This window comes from Mus caroli, chromosome 8 (assembly GCF_900094665.2).
Source record: "Mus caroli chromosome 8, CAROLI_EIJ_v1.1, whole genome shotgun sequence".
Taxonomy (NCBI): domain Eukaryota; kingdom Metazoa; phylum Chordata; class Mammalia; order Rodentia; family Muridae; genus Mus; species Mus caroli.
In genome coordinates, this window is record NC_034577.1 from 105,432,101 (window position 1) to 105,459,972 (window position 27,872).

At 43.2% G+C, this 27,872-nt stretch overlaps 1 protein-coding gene across 1 annotated transcript in view; it reads left to right on the forward strand.

The window, feature by feature from the left end:
* The window catches only part of Vat1l (vesicle amine transport 1 like), a 162,501-nt gene that overhangs the window by 31,944 nt on the left and 102,685 nt on the right, over positions 1-27,872 (forward strand). Inside the window, exon 3 of the mRNA XM_021170867.2 lies at positions 454-669. Within this exon, the coding sequence (XP_021026526.1) occupies positions 454-669 (216 nt within the window). The remainder of the gene's footprint in view (positions 1-453; positions 670-27,872) is intronic.

Consider the following 27,872-nt stretch of genomic DNA (forward strand, 5'->3'; position numbering starts at 1 on the left):
AGGAGGAGGAGGAGGAGGAGGAAGAAGAAGAAGAAGAAGAAGAAGAAGAAGAAGAAGAAGAAGAAGAAGAAGAAGAAGAAGAAGAAGAAAAGAGTTATTCCAACAACAGAATGGCTTTACCCAAATTTGTAGCTGTGAGAGGAAATGATAGCAGAGAAGATGACTAGGTAGCCCCAGATGTCCAGATCCAGAGATCCAGAACTCTCATCGGCTCAGTAAATAGAGTTTTTACTGAAAATGTATAGAAAAGAGTTTGATTCATCAAAAAAAGACAAATATGATAGTCATAAGGATTTCTATGGATCTCACAGTGTATATGCACTGGGAGTATATGCAATCGGTCTATGTGTATCATGTAAGAGAAACCCTGTGCGAGTTATGTACCATGGACAGCTCCCGGTGTGTCTGGTCCTTCTCAGAACCCCATTTAACCTTATATTTCTTTATTCTCAGATCGGAGATCGTGTCATGGCATTTGTCAACTACAATGCCTGGGCTGAGGTGGTCTGTACTCCAGTGGAGTTTGTCTACAAGATCCCAGATGACATGAGTTTCTCTGAGGCTGCTGCTTTCCCCATGAACTTCGTCACCGCATACACGATGCTCTTTGAAATTGCCAACCTCCGCGAAGGCATGTCCGTGCTCGTGCACTCAGCCGGCGGTGGAGTGGTAAGTTTGCTGCTTGGGGTTCGGTTTCTTCAAGGCCCTGATGGTACCAATGGAGTTGAAATTGACAATGTGGTTCTTACATGAGTTGCGGTCATTGGTAGGAATGATCTACAATAGTGGTGGCATGAATTGCAAAAGCCTTTATAGATTATTGAGGTGGGCTTAGGTTAAGTCTCGGAGATGGTCTCTCTCGGGCTTAGGGTGGTCTCAGAATGTTATGTGAGGGCACAGCAGTCTCAGGCATGGCTTTTGTAGAAAAACACTGGTAATGAAGTGTTGTGTTGAAAATTATGAGTGTTGGGAGAACATAGGCCATTTGTTTTCATGTTTCCACTTACTTGGGACTGGGGAAATGGCTGTCAGTAAAGTGCTTACTATGTGTGCATGTAGATCTGAGTGTGATCTCCAAGAAATTACACAAAAAGTCTGAAGCCAAGGAGGCAGAGACAAGGACATTTGGGGGCAGCCAGTCCACACAAATTCCAAGCCAGTGAGAATTCCTGAGGAATGACCTCTGGCCTCTGGCGTCCACACAGATGCACACACATGTACACACACACATACAAACACACATATATACACATACATACATACACACATATACATACACATACATACACACATACACATATATACACATACATATGTATAAACGTACACACATACATATACATACACACATACGTATACACACACATACACAAGCCACTATTTATTCAACTCTCAGGAATAAGTAGAGACATTTAAAAAGCTGTGAGACTGTGGCTCAGGTATACATATTCTAGCTCGCTATTGATGTGATAGTAAAGATTAAACCTCATCAGGCTAAAACTGCCTAAATTGAGTTTCTGTAAAATATACAGGTCTTAATAGTGCCAGGATTTCTCTCAGCTTTGCAGTAAAAGTTGGAGTGGACATTCTGCAGATACCTCATAAAGAATACCAACTTAGGCTGTGATTTTACAGAACTATAATTGGGCATCGGGAAGTAATTCAGACCAGAGCAGGATGTGTGGTCACTGGAGTGGCCCAAATGTAGCCACTGCTCCATCAAAGCCTTAGATACATCAATTTCCTCTGACTATAGAATGACCAGATGGCTGGAGATGGTAATTCCCCCCTAATCAAATCTTGAGAAACTAGTGGAAAATTGGTTCATGAGCCCTTAAATGAAAGTAACAAAATAAAGCAATGGTGTGGAACTCCTGTCAGGAACTTTATGGGCATGTCCCAGTCCCGCTCCAAATGCCTTGCTGATGAGGCTCTCAGTTTGGGCATTGTGACTCAGGATGTGCCCCAGCTCTGGATGTGGCATAGTCATGCCATATCTACTGGGAAGACATTTGCATCTACTTGTGATGTTGGATCTCTACTTTGGATTTTTTTTCCCCTCATCTGAGCAGTAATCCCAGGGCAGTGACCGCCATCCCCATTTGGCAGATATAGGAGCTGATGGATAGGGAGTGATAGGGGTATCCATGTCCGAGTCATAATCCACTCCCATCCTCTTGACCCTGTGCTTTATGCTCTTGGTGCTCTGCCACCTTCCCCCTAGCATCAGAGAGACAAGGGGATGAGAAGGGCTGGCCTCTGACCTTTACAGAGCCCCTCGGTAAAGGACTCCAGGAAGATGGTGCCAGATTAACATCTCTATCCCTAGCTTCCTTCCAGCCATGCTGACCTGCTCACTCTTCTCAGAGCACACCAACCACTCTAAAACTCTGTGCTTTCTCACGCCCTAGTTCTTCTTTCCATAATTATCTTCTCACATGATTCAAATGTCACCTCCTCTGAGAAGCCATGCAGCAGTCCAGGTCTAAGTAATCCCCTTTGTCAATGCTACAGAATAATCCTCATAGTCACAAGGATTTCCTTTCAGATGGTTTCTCCTGAGCAGTGTTTCATGGTCTAACCTCTTATCTAGTAGAAAGCATAGATGGTTGTGTGGTCAAAAACCATGCATTCAACACTCAGATCTGTCTTCCAATAGCTAGATGCTTGTGAGCAATTTAAAATCTAGAAAGTGGAAATGCCATTGTCTGCCTTATGACATCACATGAAAAAGAGAAAGTAGAGTTAAAATTATGTCTGACATAAAGCCCACTAATTCTCCAGAGAAAGGGGGGAATGGTGGGGTAGGGAGAGAGAAAGAGTGAGAAAAGAAAGGATGGTTCATGAATGGAGATTTTGAAGGAATGAAGGGGAGACCAGATACAGAGAGGCAAAGTGAGGCTGACCTTTATATTCATAGTACCAGGAACAATCTTGGACCTAAAGCATGGATGGATAGCTTATCATTTCTGGCAAAGATTTGATGCAAGCAAGGTTTTACTCTCATTCATAGATCATACTTTTAAAAGTATGACACCTCATCTCTACTCAAATTTATACAGTTTAATCACAAAGCATCATACAAGCTCAGATCAAAGGGAATCCTTCAAAAATATCTAGCCAGTACTTCTCAAACCTGACAAGATCATGAAATAAAAAAGACAAAGAGCCCCTGAGAAGCAGTCACATATGAGAGGGGACAAAGAAGACAAGATATATGTGTTGGCACTAGACAGGTCTCGGAAGAGGGGATTGCAGTTGGGGAATTACCTTTAACAGACTGGCCCATGGACAAGGCTGTGGGGGAATTTTCTTAATGATTGATGTGGAGCTCTCCTGGAGAGGAGAGCCTGGATAACATAAGAAATCAGGCTGAGGGAGCCTGTAAGCGACACAGCCTCTGCTTCTGTACCTGACTCCAGGTTGTTGCTTGAATTCCTGATCTGATGTCCTTAAATCATGGACGGTGGTTGGGGAAATATAAGCTAAGTTGCTTTGATTGATGTTTTATCAAAGCAATAGGAAATCAAACTAGAAAAAAGTAGAAGTGCAATATGGCACCCTAGATCAACTCCTGGGATGGAGAGTATAGCCTAAAGGGAAAACTGGTGAAATTCAAAGAACCTCTGCAGATTAGTTAAGATGATGCTGATTCCCTAGTTCAGATGAATGTAGCCTGCAGTGGAATGCATTGCTATTAAGGATAGCAAGGTGACGTTTATATAGGAAGGCTCTGCACTCTCTTTTCTACCTCTTTAAAAAGCTAAAACTGTTCTAATGTAAAGAGGAAGGGGAAAGGTAGATAATTTCTGCTAGGGGATTCTTGGTTAAGGTAAATGGATTTTCAAAGTCTTTGCATTTCTCCAGCCCTGCCACAGCAGTCTCTCATTTTCCCCAAGCAAAAGAATGCTTTAGAGAAAATAACTAGGTCTCCATCAATCCTGGCTCTAGTTGCAAATCAGAAGGATTGGATGAAGCATCTGCAACTCTTTCCTGGAAGTGAATGAGGTTTTGTGCATGCCCTGCCAGCTGAGACATTAGGAGGAAAAGGGGAGAGGCGGGGAGAGGGGAAGAGGGGAAAAGAGAAGGGGGGGGGAAAGAGGAGGAAGAAGGGGAAGGGGAGGGGGGAAGAAGAGAGATGGAAAGAAAAATCATGAGGAGAGAGAGAGAAGCAGGCTGTGAGGAGAGAGCTGAAATAATGGGGAGAGAGAGGGGGAGAGGGAAAGGGAGGGAGGGAGAGAGAGGAGAGGAGGAGAGGGGGAGGGGGGAGAGAGGGGAGGGAGAGGGAGAGAGGAAAGCAGGCTGTGAAGAGAGAGCTGATCTGTCCATGTGTTTTGGAAAGGGAGCACAGTTTTACTTTCAGGTAATTGCACTCTAAGGATGCTGGGTGAACTGGATCATGGAGGAAGCCGAAGACCTTTGTGAGAAGCGCATTTAGAATGAGCTGATCACGAGGGTAAGGAGCTTTATTAGAAATGGAGGTGGCTTGGGTTTTCATGAGAAATGGAGGGCATGACTACACTCCATTCAGTATGAATGAGGTATCTCTCAGGATCATTCAAACCCTTGAAAAGGATCAACCACAAAAGGAGTCTCTACTAGAGCACCCTAAGTAAATCATGCCATGTGCCCAGCACTGGTGGTCTCAATGGATTCATGATTCTTTAGCATGAAACCTTGAGAACATGGAGAAAGCCTCAGGGTATTAAATTTAGGTGTGTAGAGTGACACCTTTGTTTCTTTTCTTGTTGCTCTGATTAAAGAAAAAATACAGACAAAAGCAACTTAAGGGAGAAAGAGGTTTTATTGAGGCCAGAGTTCAAGGGTAGTGTCAATCATGGTAGAGAAGTCATAGCAGCGGAAGATGGAAGCAGCTGGTAACCTCATATCCACACTCAGGAAACAGATTGATATTTCAATGCTGTTTTTAGATCCCTTTCTCCATTTATACAATTCAGGATCCTAGCTAGATAAAGGCACCACCCACAATAAGCAAGTCTTCCTATCTTAATTAATCCAATCAAGATAATCTCTCATAGTCTTGCCCAGAGGCCTGTCTCCCTCTAGGTTTTGTCAAGTTGACAGTTGACACAGTTGACATCTCAGCAAGAGTCAGTTTTGATAAAGGACTCTTTTCAATGGTGAAAAGTTGGTCATTCTAAGGATCTCAGCACAATGTCTTGGGGAGGGCGTGGTAGAGCAGAGATCATGTCCCAGCAGCCAGGAAGCAGCGAGAATTCTCTCTGAGCAGATTCCAACTTAAAAGAGTATTTTGTTGAAAACAAAGCCTTGATTGATCATGAAAAGCACTGACATTGACACAAGTACTCAAGCCTACAACCTAAGAACTATAACGGGTTCTTCTCTGACATGATATCCTTTCCAAACCCTGGGGCTCATTCATTCACTCACTCATACAATGCAGTAGATAGATTATGCAAAAATCCACTTCATTCAAGACGTTGATTTATGCACTAGAAATTGAACAAGGAACTAAACAGATTCTCCCCCTTTCAATGAGAAGTCCCATAAATCAAAAGTGGACACATAAATTAAATGATCCCGTAGATAGCTTTGTTGTGGGCTTTGGAAGGAGATGCATGCTAACAGGAATGTTTATAACAGAGAACGGACCTGGGAGAGAGCAGGGTGTGGAATCAGGATGTCACCTCCTCATGGGGGTGCCATTTGCACTGCACTCTAAGGATGATGGGTGAACTGGATCATGGAGGAAGATGAAGATCTTTGTAAGAAGTGCATTTAGGATGAGTTGATCATGAGAGTAGGGAGCTTTATTAGAAACAAAGGTGACTTGGGTTTTCATGAGAAATAGAGGGTATGCCTTTGGTTAGAAAATTCCAAGCAACAGGATATTTTCTATCTCCACCAACCTCTCCCCATCTGTCTTGTCTTGGTTTCTGTTGCTGCTATAAATATGACCAAATGCAATGTGGAGAGAAAAAGGTTCTTTTCATCTTACCTGTTACAACCCATTGATGACGGAAGCAGAATGGGAGCACAAGGAAGGCAGGAACTTCAACAGGTCAGGGACTCAAAACAGAACTCATGAAGGAAGCTGCATACCAGCTTGCTGTTCCTAGCTCATCAGCAGCCAGCTTTCTTATACAACCCACCTGCCTGGGGCTGGGACCACCCCCATCAGTCAAGATAATGGCTTAGAGACATGGCTAAAGGCCATTATAATTGAAGCAATTTTTTTTAATTTTAATTTTTTTTTTTACATATCCACTTTACATCACGCTCACTCCCTGCCACCCCTCCCATAACCCTTCCCCCATCCTCCTCCCCTTCTCTGAGTGGGGTTCCTCCCACACATACACCCTGATAATTAAAGTCTCTGTGAGACTAGGCACTTCCTTGCCCACTGAGGCCAGAGAAGGCAGCCCAGCTAGTAGAACATACCCCAAATACAGGCATCAGCTTTTGGAATAGCCACTGTTCCAGTTTGGGACCTACATGAGGGCCAAGCTGCACATCTGCTACATATGGGTAGAGAGCCCTAGGTCCAGCCCATATATGTTCTTTGGTTGATGGTTCAGACTCTGAGAACCCCAGGGATCTGTTGGTCTTCCTGTGGAGTTCCTACCTATTCTTTAAGTGATGTTCCAGCTTACAACTCTGGAAAGTGTCAAGTTGCAGCTGAAGCTAACTCAGAGCCCATTCTCCTGCAATTATGTTATCATTTCCAATATCACTCCTGGGTTGTTGCTGCAGCTCTTTAACGGTTTCCTGCTCACAAGGTCCTGTATTAGTCAGGGTTCTCTAGAGTTGCAGACCTTATGGGTAGTCTCTATATAGTAAAGGAATGTACTGATGACTTACAGTCTGCAGTCCAACCCCCAACAATGGTCAGTAGCAGCTGTGAATGGAAGTCCAAGGATCTAGCAGTTGCTCAGTCCCACAAGGCAAGCTGGCAAAAGAGAAAGAGCCTTCCTTTTTCCAATGTCCTTATGTAGTCTCCAGCAGAAGGTGTAGCCCAGATTAAATGTGTGTGCCACCACACCTTTAATCCCAGATGACCTTGAACTCCCTGTCTTAATCTTCTGGAATCCATAGCCACTATGACTCAAGATCTCCAAACCAAGATCCAGGTCAGAAACTTGTATCTCCTAGTCTCCAGATTAGGATCACTGGTGAGCCTTCCAATTCTGGATTATAGTTCATTCCAGATATAGTCAAGTTGACAACCAGGAATAGCCACTACAGGTCCCCTCTTAATTATTTTTAAATCTCTGTGCATGATATATGTGTGTACATGTGTGGTTATGTGCATGTGTGTGCCATGATAAGCATGTGGATGTCAGAGGACAATCTTGGGAGTCAATCTTTGTCTCTCACCTTATTTGAGACAACATTCTTTGGTTGTTCATTTCTGGATACCCCAGGCTAGCCACCCCACAGCTTCTGGGGATTCACCTGCCTCTGCCTCCTGTCTCGCCATAGGAGTGCTGGGATGGCTGGTATATCCTACCATACTTACAATACTTGGCTGTTAAATTGATGCTAGGGACTCAAATCTAAGTCGCCATATTTCCACAATACAGACTTGAACCACAGAGTTGTGTGTCCAGTCCCACCTCTCTATGTTCTTTTAGCTCTTTGCTTATGGCCAGAATGGTTCTACAACCCACCAATCTGCCACTATACCTTTTGCTGTAGTCTTCAGTGGGGATGGTAGGGAATAACAGGGGTTAGTCTCAGGTTAAGCTCAATATCCTTGCCTTCTTCTTGTGTGCTACCCATACTGTCAGGATTCTTCTACAGCTCCTATCTGGCCACTTCTCTTAGGTCTTTACCTCCGTGGGACAGAAGGACTTTTAGCATCCAAAAAGGGCATGAGAAAGATGGGTAGCTGACCATCCAGCTCTGTGCTCTCCTCTGTATAGAAAGCTGCACAACCAGGGATTGCTTTTCAAGCTGACCCTGGCTATGCCCCACCCTCATATCCAGCCAGATTGGTGTGCTGATGTTGGGCTGATGATTGGGTACAGAGAGACTCTCCATAACACACAACACTTCCAAGTCTGTCTCTTCCATCACAATCTCCTTTGAATTTTCTCCCCAGTTTCTTGAAGGCGTTGAGTTCAACACAAGAGACATTCTGAACCTAGTACTATTTCATTAACCCAGAATCCTGAATTTTTTTCACTTTCTTCCCTGGACCCATACATTCTCTGCCTCACCATGATGAACTTCATGTAAGCAAGGGGAAGAAGAGAAACTGGTACCATCAAAAACCTCTCCAATTTCCTAGATCTCCTTTTGCAGCCACCTATGTTGCCTGAAGTCCTTGCAGGTTATGTCTGGTGTTTCTTCCTCCCAGTCTACATCTTCCTTCTCCTTGAGCTTTCTCAACCGATGGCAATGATTCCATCCTGAGTGCTGTAGTTAGAAAGTCTGGGTCCGAAGCCCAGTGCCTTGAACAACTGCTTAGTGTTTCAGTTTCTTCATCTATATGGGGAATCAAAACAGTGCAACTACTACTCAAAAGCTCTCTATTGGTGCGATATGAGCTAATGCTCAGTTCAAAAGACCAGGCATAGTACAATGGAAATGATAAGTGATGGTCAACTTGCCTCATGCCATTCCCTCAACCCAGAAAAATCATATCGCATTATTCTTGTGCATATATCCTGCTTCATAAGTAGATACTTGTAGATCAAAAAGCTCATCACTTAAAAAAAAATATATTCTAGATGACATGTTTGCTGAGAGGTTCTGTTACTGAATTAATCCCAGAGGAAAAATAACATTCCCAGAATTCTTGTAAAATTTCATCGATTTGGCTGTTTTGGGGAGCTCTTGAAAAATGCTTTTCTAAGTCATTTTGTTCTACATCTGGTATGCATACTAGGTAAATGAGATCCATTCTGATGGACTCTGTGCCTGTCCTTCCATATCACCCCTCCACCTCTCCAGCATCCTTAGTCTTATCCTTCAGGGACCTAAATAGCAGCTACATACAAATAGTCACGGAGCTGGAAGGAAGCAAAGACATCACAATTCTCTGCCAATCACCAGCTGTGCACTAGATGCTTTGGAACATTTGTTTATTTCCTATTAAGTTCTCTCTGCTGCGCTCTATCGCCATGGAAAAGAGACTGTGAACTCTCATTTTAAAAATCCCTCTGTTTAGTTCTCCTTTTATCTTCCCACTCCATTTGTAAATTTGGAGTAAGATTACTGTCTGTCTTAGCAGTTACTGATGAGCCTAGATCAGCACTTGTCATACCATCAACACCAACAAAAGTTCAGCTCTTATAATCACCTGGACTAAGTATCAATGATGCTTCCAAAGCCATGGAGTTCATTAGTCAGAGGGTTAGGTTGACCCCAAGTATCAGTACTCTTGACATGACCCAAACAGCAGTGGCCTCAGAAACACCTACACCTCTCTTCATTTTTTTTCTGCCTACTTCACTTTGTGCCATGGAATAAGGGAGACTTTTCTGTGGCGAGACACTTGGTCCCTAAAGGGCCTTCAACGATAGGAAACAGAACTGCTAAAAATTTAAAGAGAACAAAGTGGCCCTGCCATGTCCTTCATGAATAATTGACATCACCAGAATTAACTGCATCTTCATATCAGCAGAAAGGGCCAGGACTGGGGTTAAGACCTCCTCTAACTGCCAACCCTGGGAGACAAGCATTTGCTTTCCTAAATGTCCAACATGCTCCTGGGATATGCAATGGAAGGGGGTCCCCACTCTCTGTCCTCAGAAATATTTGATGACAACATTGAGTATTGATTCCTTATGCCACAAACGTGCTTTATATTAGATATTAAACACATTAGATATATAGATATTAAATGTGTTAGATAGATATAAACAATTTGATGGCATAGGGAATATTTTTATACTCTTCTAAGCTCTGTCCAGGTCTGGCAAAGCCTTCCTTGAACTGTATTCTAGTTGCTTTTAACTCCTGCACATAAGTCATGACTAGCTTGAAGAATACCTTTATCATAAATATTGTAAAGGTTGTGTTTGGCCTCAGAGACAGGATCCATTCACTCAATATTGGCTGAATAAATATATCAGCTCTTTAAAGTAGACATACTCAAGTAGATTGAGCTTCATAATTCCCATTCATTGTCTGTGAGACAAAAACTATCACAGTTCCATTTTAATAGAGGAAATTAAGGCATAGCACGGTGTCTTGGTTGTTTGAGGTTGTATTGTGTTATTAGTGAGAACTGATATGTGAACTCTCTGTGTATGGGTTCAAGGTTTAAAACGTTCTGGCTGTGTAGATGAGTGGATTGTGCCAACAGAAGCCTTGTTTCCACTTGGAGTGAGATGAGATGGATTCTCCTTGTTTGAGGCACTTCTCTTCTAAATTGAGTACAATCTGGGTCCACCCAGGAGCTGAGGACTCTTCAGGAGGAGGGAAGACTCAGTAGATGACTTCTCATGGAATCTGGCAAAGCCAGACTGGATCTTCTCTTGACCATAACACTCCATCTGAAATTAACCCCCCAATTGCCACATGCACAAGGGCAAAGACAGTACCATTCCTTCATTCCTGCACCTTGTCCCTTGAGCCTACATCAAGCACATTGATGAATATTTGGAGAAAGTATGAAGAAATCAAAAAGGGAAAGCATCCAAAAGTTTAAAAGTTCAACAAAAGCTTTTGTAGTGGAGAGTCTAGATTCTAAGCCAGATCTAGAGTTCATCCTAGCTCTTCTAGTTTTCAAGCAAGACATGGGGGTGGGGCAGACTGACTTCTCTGGACCCTGTTTTTCTATCTGTAAGAATGTGGCTATAATGTCTGTCTCATGTTTCTCGTGTGTTGTTTTTATAAAGAGGATTTTGTGGGTGGGTTGTCATGCTCTCCAGCAAAAAGAAAATGGACATGCTGCCTGCCATTATTAATAATATCATTACCAACACAGTATCTCCATTATCATCCAATTAGGAATACACAGTGGTACTTTGGCATTCACAGCCAGAAGCAGATGAGTAATGAACAACACAGTCTGAGGGTTGCTAGCTTTTGACACCTGAGACAAGGGCAAATAAGGCTAACCATGCCGCCTCCCACTTATCTTTCCTGAAACTGTCTGTTTAGGGCCCTGGGATGTCTTGGACTGCTCAAATCATCTCACTTGTGCCTTTCCAAACATCAGGTTCCTTGAACACAGAAGAGATCATTAAACTTTAAGGAAAAGTTAGCATCAGAGTTCTTGAGCACTTGCCAAGTTCTTCAACCAAATGGACTAGTCTTCTCTGGATTTAGATGACACTGGGGACCCATCAGCTTCCCCAGTGATACACCTAAAAGGTCACTCTTGCTTTTCAGAGTAGTATTGCCTTATTAAGAGAAAGAATGGGCTCAGATAGGAATAAATGAGGTATATAGAATTTATACTGTTTTCATATTTGAGGAATGTAGTCTCAGCTCCAGCTGATACTCTTGGGACCTTTGTTCCCAGTCCTAGGTACCATGATGCCTAAGATGACCTCTGATTATCCCGGCCACTTTCTTTTCAGTTCACTCCAGGGTAAATTCAAGTTGTCCTTTCCTGACATATCCTCCTTGCTCAAGATATAGTTGTGCCCCTAAATTATATACCAGAGCAGGGAAATGAACAGTATTCTTCTAATACTTACTTTGAAAAGAGAGAGAAACTAGAGAGAGAGAGAGAGAGAGAGAGAGAGAGAGAGAGAGAGAGAGAGAGCAAAATGCCAAAACTGTCACTACAACTGTGTTCACAAATTTGGGCGTCCAGGGTCACATCCTGTTGTTGCCATCATTGTGTTACTCTTAACAAGTCCTTTTTTTGCTTGGACCAGAGATCTCTTCTATAACATGAGTTCTATCCAGCATGTCTTCCGTAAGATATGGCAGACCAGATGTTTTCCTATAAGGTGAAGTAGAACAGATACTGTGTCTATAAACTGAGGTAGACCAGATGCTGCTTTTGTCGGGTGAGGTAAAGCAGATGCTTTTTCTGTGTGGAGAGGGAGACCAGGTACTGCTCCTGTAAGGTGAGCAAGACCAAATGCTGCTTCTGTGTGTTGTTAGGGGCTTCCTCTGTAAGATGAGACAGTCAAGATGTTGTGTAAGGTATGGCAGACAAGATACTTCTTCCATGAGGTAGATTTAATACTTAATGAAAAGTGAGGTAGACCAGATGGTTTCTATATTAGTGGTCTGTGTGTTCTTGGGGGAGCTATCTTTAGCCCCTGTGTGAAAATTGCTCTTTCTATTAATCTCTTTACCACCATCCCTTTTACCTCTACTATGACCCCATTCTCTAAATTCTTAGACTTAGAAAGCTAATTAACAATCAGTATTAAGCATTCAATCCCTAGAGATGTTTTGAACTAGAATACTTGATTTTGTGGTTTATTTAGCTCTCCATTACTTTTCCATGTCTAATATAGTCACTATTTTTTTTTCACTCAAAATATTGTGAAATTTTAATGACCCATTTGGTGCAAAATGTTTGAAGAATGCCTAGCACACTGTACATAAACATAAATTGGCTCATAAAACTGCAGTAATTGCTAAGACATAAAACCCAGGACTGTCTTTGGGATCAAGGTACTCCTGGCCTCTAGCTGTCAGGAGAGTGGGCTGCTGCTGACAACAGTCTTCCCTGGGAATACCTTAAAGAAATGGAACTATATTGTGAAAGATTTTCTGCTCTTTGTTACCAAGGGCAACTTACATTGAGTCACCAGTCCTCTTTCCTCAGGAAGAAGGGATAGCTAGCACAGTTTCAGAGCTCCCATGGTAGCTGGCTAGAGCATCTCTCAAGCTTACCACAGCTTAGCTTCTCCCTCTGTCCAGTTCTGCTTTATGTTAACCCCTTCACACATACTCCTCATGTCTCCCCTCACAGCCCTTTACCAGGAACATGGACTACAAAAATTATGATGTTACTCTATTAGATACCATATGTGTGCCCCATACAAACTATCTGGCCTATTGATACTTCTTAATCATGAACCTCATTTAAATCTTACTACATGTCCCTAACTGAGATCTCTGGTTTAGAATACTCTAACAGTACACAAATAAGTAAAGCAATGCTAATGGATTGAATAAATGGGTGTGGATCAAGAAGCTGATGAAATCTAAGCCATTTTGGTCTTCTCCAATGTATTAAATCAATAGCTTGATGAACCTCTTGGTCAGCTTTCTGATAGAGAGGGCATTGCGCCCCCCCCCCGCCCCCTGCACAACTGCCAAGCTACAACATTCACAAGCGACAACAAGAGTAGGAATTTACTTCTCTACTGCCCGAAGACTGCAAGCAGTGGGTGTAAAGATCTGCTATGTGAAATGAGCCAACAGGGTTGGAATACAAATGGGCAACTCTGCTGATGCTGGAGTTCTGTATGAGTATCTCTCGGTGCTTCTGAGAAACTTATTACTGCTGCATACAGGGCCATTTGATTGGACAGTTAAGTTTTACATTCGCATAGTATAAGGTTTGAAGTTGGAGTTATTGTAAACCCAATTTAACCTGACAGGGGGAGAAAAGTAAAACAAGCATGCATATATAATATCTGCCTCTTTAAATCCATGCTGAAAAGTCTAACAAGACTACTTTCAGTACAACAGCCAGAAATAGCTAAGAGAATATTGTGCACCGGGCCCTTCACTGCCTACTTAGTATGTATTACCTGGGTTTTCTCATTTTACAAATGAGTAAGCTGATATTTAGAGAACTCAAGAAAGGCTATAAATCAGCAAAATAGTAGAGCCAGAAATTGAACCTTCATATGCTAAGTATAGATCCCTAACCACTGTCCCCTGTTACCACATGAGTAAATATATTCATTACTAAATGGCATAGTTTTATAACTCTGATTGATCTGTAGTATTTTCTTCTTCTAGACAAAACTGAACATATGATCTAAGATGAAGAGTAAAGATGTGAGTTGGACTTAGTGGTGCACAACTGCACTCCACCACGCAGTCCGATCTTAGATACCCTGATCTCGGGAGATGGGACAGATATTTAGATCAAGAGAGGAAAACAGGGATTCTTGTATAACTAGGAGAGCCTACGAGCTGTTCCTCTGGAGATGACCAGCCTGAAACCACCTTCTTCAGGTTTGAAGAATCATAGTGAGAAGGGAGCCCCTCCTCATGTAAGAACAAGTCTAAATTTCACTTTATTTCACATATATAGTGTCACTCAAGCCTTAACTCATCAAGGGAAGCTACCTAGGTTTTTCAAAATCAGGCTAGTTTCTATTATACAAGGATAATCTAAAATATTGTCTGAGACTGAATGAACCTTATTAAGAGACCATTGAACACATTTACACAGAGGATGCTTGCAATGGAACATGTCCTATACAAGGCCTTGTAGAGACAGATACAGGGCAGCTTTGATATTGAGACAGATCCTGGATCTGTGGAGGACTCCAATGAGCAAGGAAACATGTGGGCATAGTGTGGGGAGGCAGGGATAGAGTTAATGGAATATTCAGATGAAAATGATTAATTACTTGGAATGAAGAGTGATAACATGTCAGGCATTCTTAAGGGTAAGAGTTTTCAAGTAACCAGCAATGACACAGAAGCCCGAGACCACATAGTCCTTTGAGAGAGCAGTAAGCATCGGATACAGCCAAGGCTGAAGGGCAGATCCTGACAAATGAGAAACCTGGCTGATGACACATCATGAGGGTCCTGACCCCCTCCCATCCCCTATAATGTAGGTCTTTCCGCACCCAGCTCCACCAATAAGTTTTATTGAAAAAGTCTTTGATGTTAAGCCGATGGATAAATGATTGTCAGAATAATACCAATAGCACTTTCCCCAATATTGCTAGGTGGATTGGTTGCTTTTCTCACTGGTGTGACCAAATGCCTGACAAGAGACAACATAGGGGAGGAAGGGCTTGTTTCCGCTTACGATTACGGGCAGTTTGTCATCATGGAGAAGATATAGGCAAAAGTATCTTTGTGATATAAAGCGTGAGACAGTTAGCTCACATCTCACTGAACAAAGATGGAAGCCCTAAGTACCCTTCCCCCATTGATTCACTTTCTCCTGCTAAGATATACCTTCTAAAGTCTCTACAACCTCCCCCAAATGGCAGCTAAGGACCAAGTGTTCAAACACATGAGTCTAGGGAGAACATTCCATAGCCAACCCTAGGTAAATTGGTAGATATAATATTTTTAATGTATTTTCTGTGCCCAGTTTTACAGAAGCATGCTGCTATGGGCTCTTTCTTTATCATTTTACTTATGTTCCCAACAACTTCAGGAAGTATAGACTATATTTGATATGCTTGGAATTTTAAAATACTCAAGCCTGACTAAAGTGAAGCCACATGCTGAAATGTATAGGTGGCACAGACGGAGATGAAATACACACTTGGGTGGGACTTCTTCAAAGCCAGCATTTTAAAACATAAATGTAGGTCAGAAAGGAAGGAAGGAGACAGAAGGTTCAGGTTTAGTCATCTGCTCAATGGCCTCTGACCACTCACCTATTTTTGGAGCTGTTTTTGTCTGATAGTACATGGGGTTGTGTTGGCCTCTGAGAAGATATCCAGAGAATGGGAGAGCAGGAGAGAAGTGCACCCGGCTAGCCACGGTGGAAGGCATGAACTGAAACACCCCTGCTTTGAGGGTAGGCATGGTACTTCCCTCCTCTCCAGAGCCCCAACAGATGGCCAATCTATCTCTTACAAAATTGAGCAAATACAACTTTATCTGGTAATCTTTATTTCCCAGGGAACTGTGAGTTTTCCCACAGAAAGTTCTAGACCTTCCAGGGGATTAGCTACACTCTCAAGGCAATAAGCCTGGATTTGAGGTGATTAGGAGACAGGTCCAGTCAGGAATGCATTAAGCAAGGCAAATATTTTAAGCCTCAAGAACAGTGACTGAGGGAGCCCTGTTCTAACCCATAATGAGAGAGAGGCTGCACATTCAAATGCTACGACTTGGGCTGTCCAGATGGCCAAGTAGAGGTAGACGTTCCACTGTGTTACTCGGGGCTCTTTCCTTGCTGTTAGCCCAGGACCTGGACATCCTGGAGGGAAAGGAAATAATGGAAAGACAGGTCTGCTTCTCCTTTCCGCTGACAGAAAGTTCATGAAGTGAGTTGTAAACTTTACCTAGTAGATCTTTGCTATGTACTATGTGCTAAGCAGCATGCTAGTATCTGGAAGATAAATCAAGCTCTATCTTCAGGGACTTCAGAGACTGGAATGTAGCCATTTGTGTGTATATATGTATATATATATGTGTGTGTGTGTATGTGTGTGTGTGTATATATATTCTTCTATGTAATATAATATTTATGAGTAGTGAATATATGTGAGTGCACACATAAATATGTGTACACACACACATCTTCAGATCCCTTCTGAACTTTATAGAGCCTTTTATCTCAAATTCCTACTGATCTGGCTGCCATACAAAAATATAGGACAGAGCACTGGGGATATAACTCAGTGGTAAAGAGTTTGCCTGGCATGTGCAAGGTTCTTGGTTCTATCTCTGTCACTTCAGACAAAAGAGTTAATTATTTAATTGATTAATTTAATGAACTATGACCTCAGGCAGTGTCTCCTAAGAAACAGTTGGAGAGAAGAGTTATCTATTTTGGTTGATGGTTTTGTAGAGTACCATACGGAGTTGCTTGACGCCATGTGCTCTCACGGAGCTTCATGGGGAGCACATGATAAGAAGCAGTTGTTCAAATCAAAGCAGACCAAGAAACAGAGGATGAGACCAGAAGTGGTGAGTGATAATTCACCAAGAACCCATCTACCTGTAGCCTAGGTCGTCCAGCAAGCCTCTGCCTCCAAACGTTTCCAACACCTCTCAACACAGCACCAAGTTTGGTTCTCAACTTGGAAACAAAGATTCAAACAATGAACCTTTGGAAGTCATTTCAGAATCATATCACAGCACATAACAGATATGGTTATGTGACAAGCAGGGGAAGGCACTTCACTGGCCATAGGACCCAGCAACACTGCTCATGGCTTGAAGTCATTGGAACAGTCAGTTTGCTTGCAGAGCTGTAGACACAGAGATATCATTGAGCCTGGCAGCAGACATACCCAGATCCCTATCCAGAAGTCGGCACAGACAGCCCCATCTTCTACCAGCAAGTCCTGCAGCTTACTGCCCAAGGCTGATGACTGTTGTGCAACTTGGTGTGTGCAGAAGGGCTCTGAAGTTAGTGTGCCCAGGACCACCCTTCCGTAAATGCCATGTGAGAACTAGGGGATCAGTTCCCCTCGATGGGAGACTCATGAACCCCGCTTTCTGCTTTATATAACCTCTCAAAGGGTCCCCACTGGAGTGCAGTTTTATTGTTCACCATTTTCTGGACTTTTCCAGCCTCCTTGACTCACTCCTTACTCCTGAGATTAATTTGAGATAACTGTATGTGCCTATATCTTTCTCTTACAATGCATTTGGAGGTGAACTAAGGTCTTGAATCCATCTTCCATGATCAGCCAAAGGTCATAACAATTATTTCTCCCTGAAAGGCTTTCTTTCAACTTACCATCCCCAGCCCTGCCTTTCTGTCCCTGCCCTTCTTGCTGGGAACATTTCAGATCTATAAGAGAATTTTCTCTTTTACCTCATTCCTGACATCCTATGGACATTTCTTTCTTTTTTTTTTTAAATTTCTACTTATTATTTTAAAATGATATTGTTGAGACATGGCCTTGCCCTTTGCTTTGCAAGTGATAACCCATACTATTTAGATATAGAAAAATTCTATATTTCATTTAAAGGTCACCTTCTTCTAGAAGTCTCCCATGCCTCTCTTCCTTTGCCTTTCTAAGGTTACCTTCACCAGATTCCATGTTTTCACCCAACTACTCATTTGTCTACCTATCTATACACCCAGCCATTGACCTAGCCATCCATCCACCCAGCTATATATCTGTTTATACATCCATGTATTCACTCAACCTATCAACCCACCACTCACCCACCCACCCAGATAATACACACACACACTTATATCCTAACCCATCCACACACCAGCAGCTATGTATTGGCTTCCCTTGTATGCTAGGCAAGAATATTGTGCGAGTTCTCACCAATCTCCCTGGGCTACATGACATCTCCATGGATCCAATGAGTAGTAGCACTGTGTCTGTGAAGAAGGGAATGAGAGGCAGTGGTCGGATTACATCAAACTGATGAACTTCACCTATTCTAATTGGGCAACATCTGTGTGCTGATAATGAGCATTTTAATTATAGGACAGCGGGTACATGAAGTATGTGGAATTAATAAATGAATATGTTATCATCAAAACACAGGCCATATGTGGACAGTTTCATTATTTAAAACAGCTTGTAAACCATTAAGCCAGCAACCGTATTTGATTTCCCACTACCGAAACATATTCTTCAAAGCAAAAATACCTCCTGGTGGAGCCCTACTTGATTCCTCTGTAGACTAAAGAGATGGAAATTTTTTGTTTTAATGCCCCAAATCCTCTCGGTGGAACTTCACTGCGTCTTTTGAACTCAGTTTCCTGCTGGTCAGGCTGCTGAATAAAAATCTAGGGCATAGTACTGAGATGGAGCTTGGTGACCATATACAAGGCCCCAGGTCTACCCCCAACACTACAGGGAAAAAGAATTAATTAACTAAAATTAAATGAAATGATAGAAAACTTCAACCATGGGCAATCTCTCCTAAAGAAACTAGAATCAAGAGGCTGGGAAGGTAGCTCAATGGTTACATTCTTGTTGTGCAAGCATGGAGACTGGAGTACAGATAGATACCCAGGATACACGTTAAATGTTGAGTTGGCATCTCAGCCCATATGCAGTTCCATCCTTGGGAGAGCAAGACAGGAGATCCCCAGAACAGCTGGCTAATAAGACTCTCCACATCAGCAAGTTATGGATTTGACTGAGAGGCACTGCCTCAGTGAGTATGGTAGGAGAGCAATTGAGAGGGATTTCAAACATTGGCCTCAAGCCTCCATATACAAGGACCTATAGATGTGCACACACACACACACACACACACACACACACACACACACACAAAGGGAAGGAAAAAAATCCTTCACTCTTCACTCAAACATCAGGCACTCACAGCCTGTCAAGTAACATACTGGATACAGATTACATGTTGTAGATAAAAAGAGGCTCTGTCTTTGGCAGGTAACAGAGGTCTCTTCACAAAGGTAGCCAGTTAAATATGGTTTAAAATAGCACACATTAAAATTCCAAGTAAGACATGGATTTACTCAAAAGAATTATAGTTTAGCCATTCAATAGAATCATCCTATTCAAAAAAAATGATGGTGTTAAGATTTTTTTTCAATGATCCATCAAAATACAATGTAAGCTTAGCAATTACAAAAAAAAATACACCAAAGTTCCCAGTGGTGTTCATCACAGTTCCAATTCTGCGGGTAAGCAAACACGTTATCAGAAAACAAGAATGAAATAAGCCAAAGGGGCAGAGTGCTTATCTCTGGCAAATGCCATTAGAGTTGATGTTTGGGGATGTAGCTCTTTATAATGGCCACAAATGTGTGTTGCTTTTGGAACAATGCTTTCTCTGCAAAGGGCTTAATGGAGGCCAGTGTAGATTGCCACCATGGTATTATGTCACCTGTCATTCTCCATTGTTTGCACATAGCAGGAGAAATAACTCATTTGCTGAGAGCTTATGCTGTTCTGGACAATCCATGGCTTCCTGGGATGCCAGTTACTTTCTAGGAATGAAGGTCATATCAGAAACAGAGACTACAGTAGTTCACATTTAGTTCTTTTGTTGGTTGTGGTCTATGTGTATTGCAATGAGTATGTAGGAGGATACAGGGGACCACTGACAAACCCATCCCTCCTCCCTAGGTAACTTGGTGTTTCTGACAAATGATCATTGTGTTGTGTTTCCCCCCATGCTAAGTCGGCAGAGAACTCCTATATTTGTGTGTTTGTTGGAGGTGCTAAAAATCAGACCCTGGGCTTGCATCTGCTAGGTAAGCTCTCAACTACTGAACTACACCCCCAGCCCCAAAACCCACATTCCCTTTTGAGTTTATGCAACTAGGTACATTGTTCTGCCTGACCATCGGAGAGTAGATAGGATTTGGTTTGAAAATGCAAGGTTGCATGTGATGCAATGTGCTGCAAATAAAAGGAGAACTTGTGGAAGCTGTTGGTTGCATGGCGAAGATCTGTCTTCTAGATTATGTCTCTCATGTATCTCTGTAAAAGGCCTAGTCTGGCCTGGAAGCAGCAGTTCTAAGTTGATGATACCACCTGCAATGCAGTCCCACCACTTTTGGTGTCTTTATAGAGACATGAAGTCATGCTATGCAAATGACTCCCTTCTATGTCTTTAGTGTTACACTGATCTTTCTGATCCATCCATGCTACCGAAAATTCTATCACCCACATAAGACAGCTATGAACGCAAAAATATCTACAACTGCTGATACTCCATTGTGCCTCGTTTATGAGAATTGTCGCCTTTCAGGCCGTTATTTACTAGACATGAGTCTGTGGAAAGAGGGAAAGGGGTAAACAAGCACTGGTCAGGGAACAGAAGGCCCCGGATACAGGATCAGTGTTGCAACTGTAACAGCAACTGAGAGGATACAGCACGAACTAGCCTGTGGCTTTGTGGGCCATACTTCCTGGCAGCACAATTTATGGTGAGGCTGTCTATTGAACACCACAAATAGTGAGATAGTAAGGTCACCTCAAGGAAGAACTCACGACTGTGGGAGGCCATCAGTTCCCATCCTGGATCCATTACAGGAGGATGTTGAGTTGAGAAGCTCTTCCTCAATAGGCCAATAGGCCAAAGGTCCAACTAAATGACCCCAGAGCCTTTCCAGGTCCCATATCTTCCATCCTGTGATTCTTGGACTTCAGCGTGGGAGACAAGCCCAAATGTCTGATCCAAAAATTGTCTCGAAAAGCTAGGATGAGATGAATTTTTCATGTCAACATTGATTGGTGGTGTGCAGTGTGTTGAGACTCTTGGAGGACTCTCTCCTTCCCACCTACAGCTACCTTGAGGAGGGCACCATGACCACACACATGTGCTCTGGCTGCTGGTGTGATTTGTCGCTGTGGTTAGTAAATATGATGGAGTATTTCTGGAGGTGATCTGTCCCCAGAACAAGCTATTTAAGTGTTCCTAGGGCCTAGAAAATCCTGCAGCAGAAAGTTGATGACCAGTGCATGTCACACTGTCACATGCATGGCACATAAGTATTTACTGAATCAAATATGTACTGAGTAAAGCATTGTGAGATGCTGAGGAGACAGGGATAGGAATAGTGTTGCCTTACAGAGATGGCAAAGAAGGAAAAAAAAAAAAAGGAAGATTCATTGATTCATCTGTCCCACGTTTTAGGAATAGCTTCTATGTGCTAATACTATGCTAGGGCTCTAAATCAGTCGCCCAAGATCATCAGAAAACACAGATATTTCCATTAGTGTTCATAATAGTAGTGAAATTACACATGAAGTAGCAATGGAAATAATTTTACAGTTGGGGGTCATCACAACATGAGGGACTGTATTAAAGGGTCATAGCATTAGAAAGGTTGAGAGCCACTGCTCTTGAGAAAGAGGTGACTAAAGACATATCAAGGAGGCCATGGCTTAAATAAGGGAGATAGCTTAGTATACAATACTAAGAGTGAAATAATTTTGCTCACGATATATTCACAAAGAATTTCGGTTAACTTTGAAAGTTTCTCCTTAAAATGAGGCAGCAGGACAAAGAGCTTCGGGGACACTTGCTGCTCTGCAAAGAGTCAGTCTGAAGATGAAGGCACAGAAAGATGAAGTGACTAAGTCTAAGCACCCCAGTGGGGAACCTTATCTGGATTCTGATCCACTGCGCATCAGTTCCCTACAGGACTAACCAGTAAACTAGTCTGATCTGGGAGCCTCAGATGTCACCTCCAGCAGTGACAGGCCCTGACCTGCCCCATTCAGAACCTCAGCCCATGGATTTGAAGTCACAGTAAAGAGTCCAATGACTGATCTGTGAAGGCTGGCAGGATCAGAGCAGCAGTCTGAGTTGGGAAAGTTCATGGTCAGGGCAGGAGCTTTCAGAGGAAACGCTACATCACATCAGAAAGTCCTGAAACCAGTGTCGGGGCTCCAGCTGGAGTCCACCACGCTGGTTAATGAGATGCCTTCAGCAAGTGCAGACATTTAAAGCAGGGCCAGAAGGCAGGTTGCTGAGTTGTAAAACCACATTCCAAAGACCTTGATCTCTGCCAGGCACCAGGGTAAGATGGTTCACAAATGCCTGTGCTTAGGAAGGAGATGCTGTGTAGACTGCAGCTCAAAGGAAGAGAGAAAAACATGTGTTTCCTCACAGGTTCCATATCTCTGTGTCTAGTTTGTTCACATGGTTGCCTGGGGGGTGGGGGTCTGGGTGGGAGGTTACAGCCAATTACCTCAACTGTTTGAATATAGCCATGCATCCAGAACAACCTGTTCAAGTCCCTCAAGTAATGTGCAATACATCTAAACATCAGACCCCAAGTCCTACTGAGGCTCTTCCCGATGGTCCACCTTCCTAAGTTCTTCCTTCTTGACTCAATATCAGCCTGAGAGTATGACCCAATTTACCAGGACGCTTGTAGTTTATATCTATTGGGCAAGGAAAATTAACAATAGCATTTCCCACTTTCCCATTTCAACTATAAATTACATGGTGTATTTGGTCACCTTGCTGGACTGTAATTCAATTTGGTTCGGGTTGAAAGAGGTGCATTTATAAAAACCTTAGCGACAAACTGGGTACAAATTGTCATTTGGCTGCACACAGGAACCTGGCACCCCTGCTATGCGAATGCAGCCATCCTGGGAAGTCTGTCCAGGTGCAGCAGATGGAAGGCAGCCAGCCTGGAAGGGATCTCACTCTCTGTGATTTAGAGTCCTGCAAGGGGACTTTGCCATCTGGTGGGCTGGCTGCTCCTTGGCCAGGATTCTAGCTCCATGGTTACTAGAGTCCAGCTAGAGGCAAAGAGGCAATCTGTGAGCTATGGATCTTCCTGTGTCTGTGCATAACCTCCACAGCCTGCAGAGTATTGCTCACCAGAGACACAAGACTTGGTGTGGTGCCTATAAGGGCAGGTTAGTAGGGCTGTCATATTTAGTTGGGCAGACTATACACTGCACAAGGACAACTACTTCATGAAGACAAGCAAAGAAGATGATCACTTCAGCTGCCCAGACTCACATCTCCGTAGGTACAGGGTTATCTTTCCAATTCACATAAAATTCTAGTAGGATGTTGTTTCAGAGTGACAATAGTTATAAATGGAACCCTTCCAACCCAGCTAATTGCCCTGCAATTGACAATTGTAGGTCCCAGAGTGCCTTAGAAAAAAGCCATTTAATCTGGAATAACTGGACCCAAGATCGTTACAAAGAAATGAAATTGTGCTTGTGCTTTGGATAAGAAGAATAAAAAGCCTGGAATTCACTGAGCTCCTGGTTTGAGTGCTTACCATGCTGAGCAAACCCCCTGCATCAGTGAGCATGTTTCCCACTTCTGGGGTAGTCAGCAGTTTCTCAAATGAACAGAAGAGAACATTTAGGCTCAGTGTGTGTGTGTGTGTGTGTGTGTGTGTGAGAGAGAGAGAGAGAGAGAGAGAGAGAATCTCAGCCCTCAAGAGGCTAAAGCAGGAGGATTGCTGTGACTTCCAGATCAGCCTGGACTGCAGTGTAAGATCTTGTCTCAAAAAGAGCAAAAAGTAAAAAAATAATAGGAAGGCAGAAGACCAATGAGTAAAGAGGGATGGCAGAAGAGAAAGAAGATTCTAATGTGGTGAGGAGCCATAAGGCTGTGAGTGAGCGTGCTGACAGAGCACAAGATACTAACTCTTCCAGGGAATTCTGGGAAGCATCCCAGAAGCAGTGCTTTGGGAAGGCGATGTGGGAAAAGCCAAAAGCCAGTGGCTGTGGTTTGAACATGAAAAGTACCCCACCAGCTTATGCACTGAACCCCTGGTCCCCATAGCTGGTGGAGGTGGGTTGCTGGGAACAGGCTTGTGACTGTTAGATCATGGTCATACGCTCAGTGCTGTTTCCACGTCCTGGTCTCGCATCATGGGAACCCTGCTGCTACATGCCCCCTGCCACTACAAACAGGCCTGTTCCAGCTGGCGTGCCTCCATCACCATGGAGGACTGTAGTCTCTGAGAGTAAGGTGTAAAATAAATCCACCCTTCTTCAAGCTGCTTTGTCAGGAATTTGGTCTCAGACACAAGAAAGTGACAAATAACCACACGTTGTGAGACAGCTGCTCTGGATTGACCCTGTGTAAATCATAGCCTAAAAGAAGTTACCTCCTTTGAACCACATTAGACCCTATGAGTTAGTCATTATTATCCCTGATCTAAAAGGCAGGGCTCTGAGGCTCGACTAGGCTCCATGTTCCTGTATTTAACCAGGCAGTGAGAGTCCAGGAATCAGCCAGGGAGTGGAGTCCAAAAAGGACCCAGGAATTGGAGCCAGGAGCTTCATCTTAAACAAAACAATTACAGTACTTTCATCAGTTCTGAGGATTTCATCCGTGCATGCATATAAAGTATTTCGATTATATTCATCTCCTAATCCTCCCCTGATTCCTTGCCATTCCCCCTCCAATTCTCCCCGCTCCCAATGTTGTTTCCCCTGTTTTTAATTTTTAATTTAACTCACTGAGTCTGATTGTGTTGCCCATATAACTCTCAGATGTGGGGCTTCACACTGGAGTGTGGTCAACCTACCAGGTACCATACTTACAAAGAAAGCAGCCTGACTCTCCCACCCCACGAAACCATCAACTGTCAAAAGCTAAGAGTAGTGGTTTATGAACCCCCCTCCCTTCCATCTTTTGCAAAATTTATCTTAATACACACACACACACACCACACACACACATATATACATACATATATATATATATATATATATATATATATATATATATATATATATATATATATATATATATTTGAGAAAGGGTCTCACAATGTAGCCCTGGCTGACCTGAATTTGTTATATAGACCAGGCTGGCCTGTAAACTCACAAAGACCTGCCTGTCTCTGACTTCCAAGTGTTGGAATTAAAGGCTTATATCATCACATCTAGCCCTTATTCTCTTTTTTTGATACAGAGTCTTATGTAGCCCAGACTGCCCTGAAGCTAGCAGGCATGAGCCAAGTGTAGTCTTCAACTTCTGCTTTTTCTGCCTCTACTTTGAGTAATAGAATTAAAGGCCTGTGCCACAGTGCTGGGCATTGTACTCAAGCTTTCGTGCATGCTTCTTTCCTAGGAAAGAACTCTAGCTACTGGGCCACAGTAGCCCCTATTACAATTATGAACACATATTCATCATACAAATCAGTGCACTTTGTGTTGCTATAGCCATATAGGTATATACGGCAATTTGATCATAGGTACCCTTCCTTTTACCTCTCTTGTCTCCTCCCCTTGGACCTTTTCTGTCCAAAGAATGGGAGCTTCATCTTGCCAAGCCACCTACCTCTGCATTGTCTCCTTTTTCTTTCACTGAAGGTCAGTAACAATGAACTATGAGCTTGCCCTTGGCACTACAGAGGCATGGGTTAAATCCCATCACTTCCAGTTACACTTCTAAACCTGGTTCCAATCCTGGCAGAACTACCTTGAGGCTGTGCAATTGTCTTCTCTAAGCCTTTGTTCATGGTGGGGACCAAGGACAGGCTTGGAAGCATGAGATGGCAGCAAGTGTCTGTCACAATGCTTGATGGAAACCAACTAGCCTGTTAAGAGTCTCTCCTCTTCTCTTCTCTTCTCTTCTCTTCTCTTCTCTTCTCTTNCTCTTCTCTTCTCTTCTCTTCTCTTCTCTTCTCTTCTCTTCTCTTCTCTTCTCTTCTCTTCTCTTCTCTTCTCTTCTCTTCTCTTCTCTTCTCTCTCTCTCCCCCCTCTCTTCCTTCCCCCTCTCCTTTCTTCCCCCCTCCACCCATTGCAACCTACTGTAGCTCTCATACTCACTGCTATCCCATAACAGCCTGGGCAGACAAAGTTGACCGAAGTTGACAAAGGTGGTTCGAATCTTGCCTGTGGCTGTAGCTCTGAGACCTGAAGAAAAGTGTATGCTTTCTCCATTTCCCTTCCTGAGGTTTGCAAGGCCCCTTTTCAGGGGGAGGGGGTATTTCAATTCAGAGAAAATAGCCACAGGAAAGTTACAATTACAATTGACTGATGAGTCAGAGCTCTTGGGAAACTCGGTGTACAGCTTCCGTGGCTCCAACCAGGGGTAGCTCAGAGATCAGGTGCTTCCAGAGGGTTAAGAGTTTCAGGCCCTGCTCTTGGTGTTAAGGACTTATTTCCTCTTCCTGTGTCTGAGTCACAGAAGCCTATGTCAATTTGTCTTAACTGACAGGATCCCACACACTGGGCCTGTGTGTGACTGTGATGTCAGCCTCACTTAGGCAAAGAGGAAATGGAGCGTGTCAGGGCCATGTCAGAACACATTAGAGGCAGGAAACTGTCATGAAGCAGTGCATCCCAGCACTGCTGCACATCAGAATCCCCCAGGAACTTAGAAAGGATACACTAAGGACCAAGTCCTAGTTGGGGTTTGAATAGAAACCTGCCATTCAAGTCTGTTGGGTAGACTTCTTACCTACTCCCCAGGGAGTAGATGTTACCTACTTAGGATTACCTGCATCCAGAGTTCTGTGTATTTTTTAAAGACTTAATTATTTTCTATAAATATACTGTAACCATCTTCAAACAAATTTAGGAAAGGGCATCGGATCCCATGACAGATGGCTGTGAGTCACCACGGGTTGCTGAGAATTGAACTCAGAACCTCTAGAAAAGCAGTCAGTGCTCTTAACCAATGAGCCATCTCTCCAGCACCTCCCCCAGCACCCCCACCCCAGTCCTGTGTATCTGATTCCTTAAGAAGACTTATGAAATTCAGACTGCAACTCCCCATCTACCGAAGGTTTTTGTAGAGCCTAGGGATCTGCATTTCAAGAGGTCTCTAAAGAGGATGCTGGATGGTACCAGTTCTGAGATGTGTTCATTCATATAACTAGTACCCTACCAAGTCTCTGCAAAAAAACAATGTGTCTACTGCTTTGCAGGGAGCTAAAACAAAGAAGACCCTGTTGCGTAAATGTCTAGACGCTGTTAGCAAACATCTACTCATCCAAATAGGGACCAACTGACACACTCAAGTCTCCCTTGGTGAGCCAATGAGTCCATCTGGCTCGCTCACAGCATCACCAATGATTCTGAAACACTACTGGAAAGCCCTACTTTAGGCTGGGTGATGGCTTCCCCCATAGCTCTGTTGCTGCTAATTTATATCAACTTGCTGCAAGGTGAAGTTATCAGAGAGGAGGGAGCCTCAATTGAGAAAGTGCTTGCATAAGATAGGGCTATTGGCAAGCCTATAGGGCATTTTCTTAATTAGTGACTAATGGGAGAGGGTCCAGACCAGTATGAGTGGGCAGGTGGTCCTGGGTTCAATAAAAAAAGTAAGCTGAGCAAGCTATTGGGAAGCAAGACAGTAAGGGGTTTCTCTTCTAGTCTCTACCTCAGCTCCTGTCTCCAGGTCTCCACCCTCCACAACAAAGGAAAAGGAAAACTGACAAATCTTTGGAGAACAATAGGCAAGCTCATAGGATACACCTTGCTGGTTTTTTGGTGGATCACAGAGAGCAGTCCCCAAGGTGGGATTTGACTATCATGTTCTTCCCATAATAGAATGGACTGAATTGTTGAGCAGGCAAAGGACAACGTTAATTGTGAAGTCCCAACATGGGAGTTCATATTGTCATACAAGAAAGGCGTAAGGATAATGTGAATGTCCAGAGGCCTGGGCTTTGTAATATAGTGCATTGG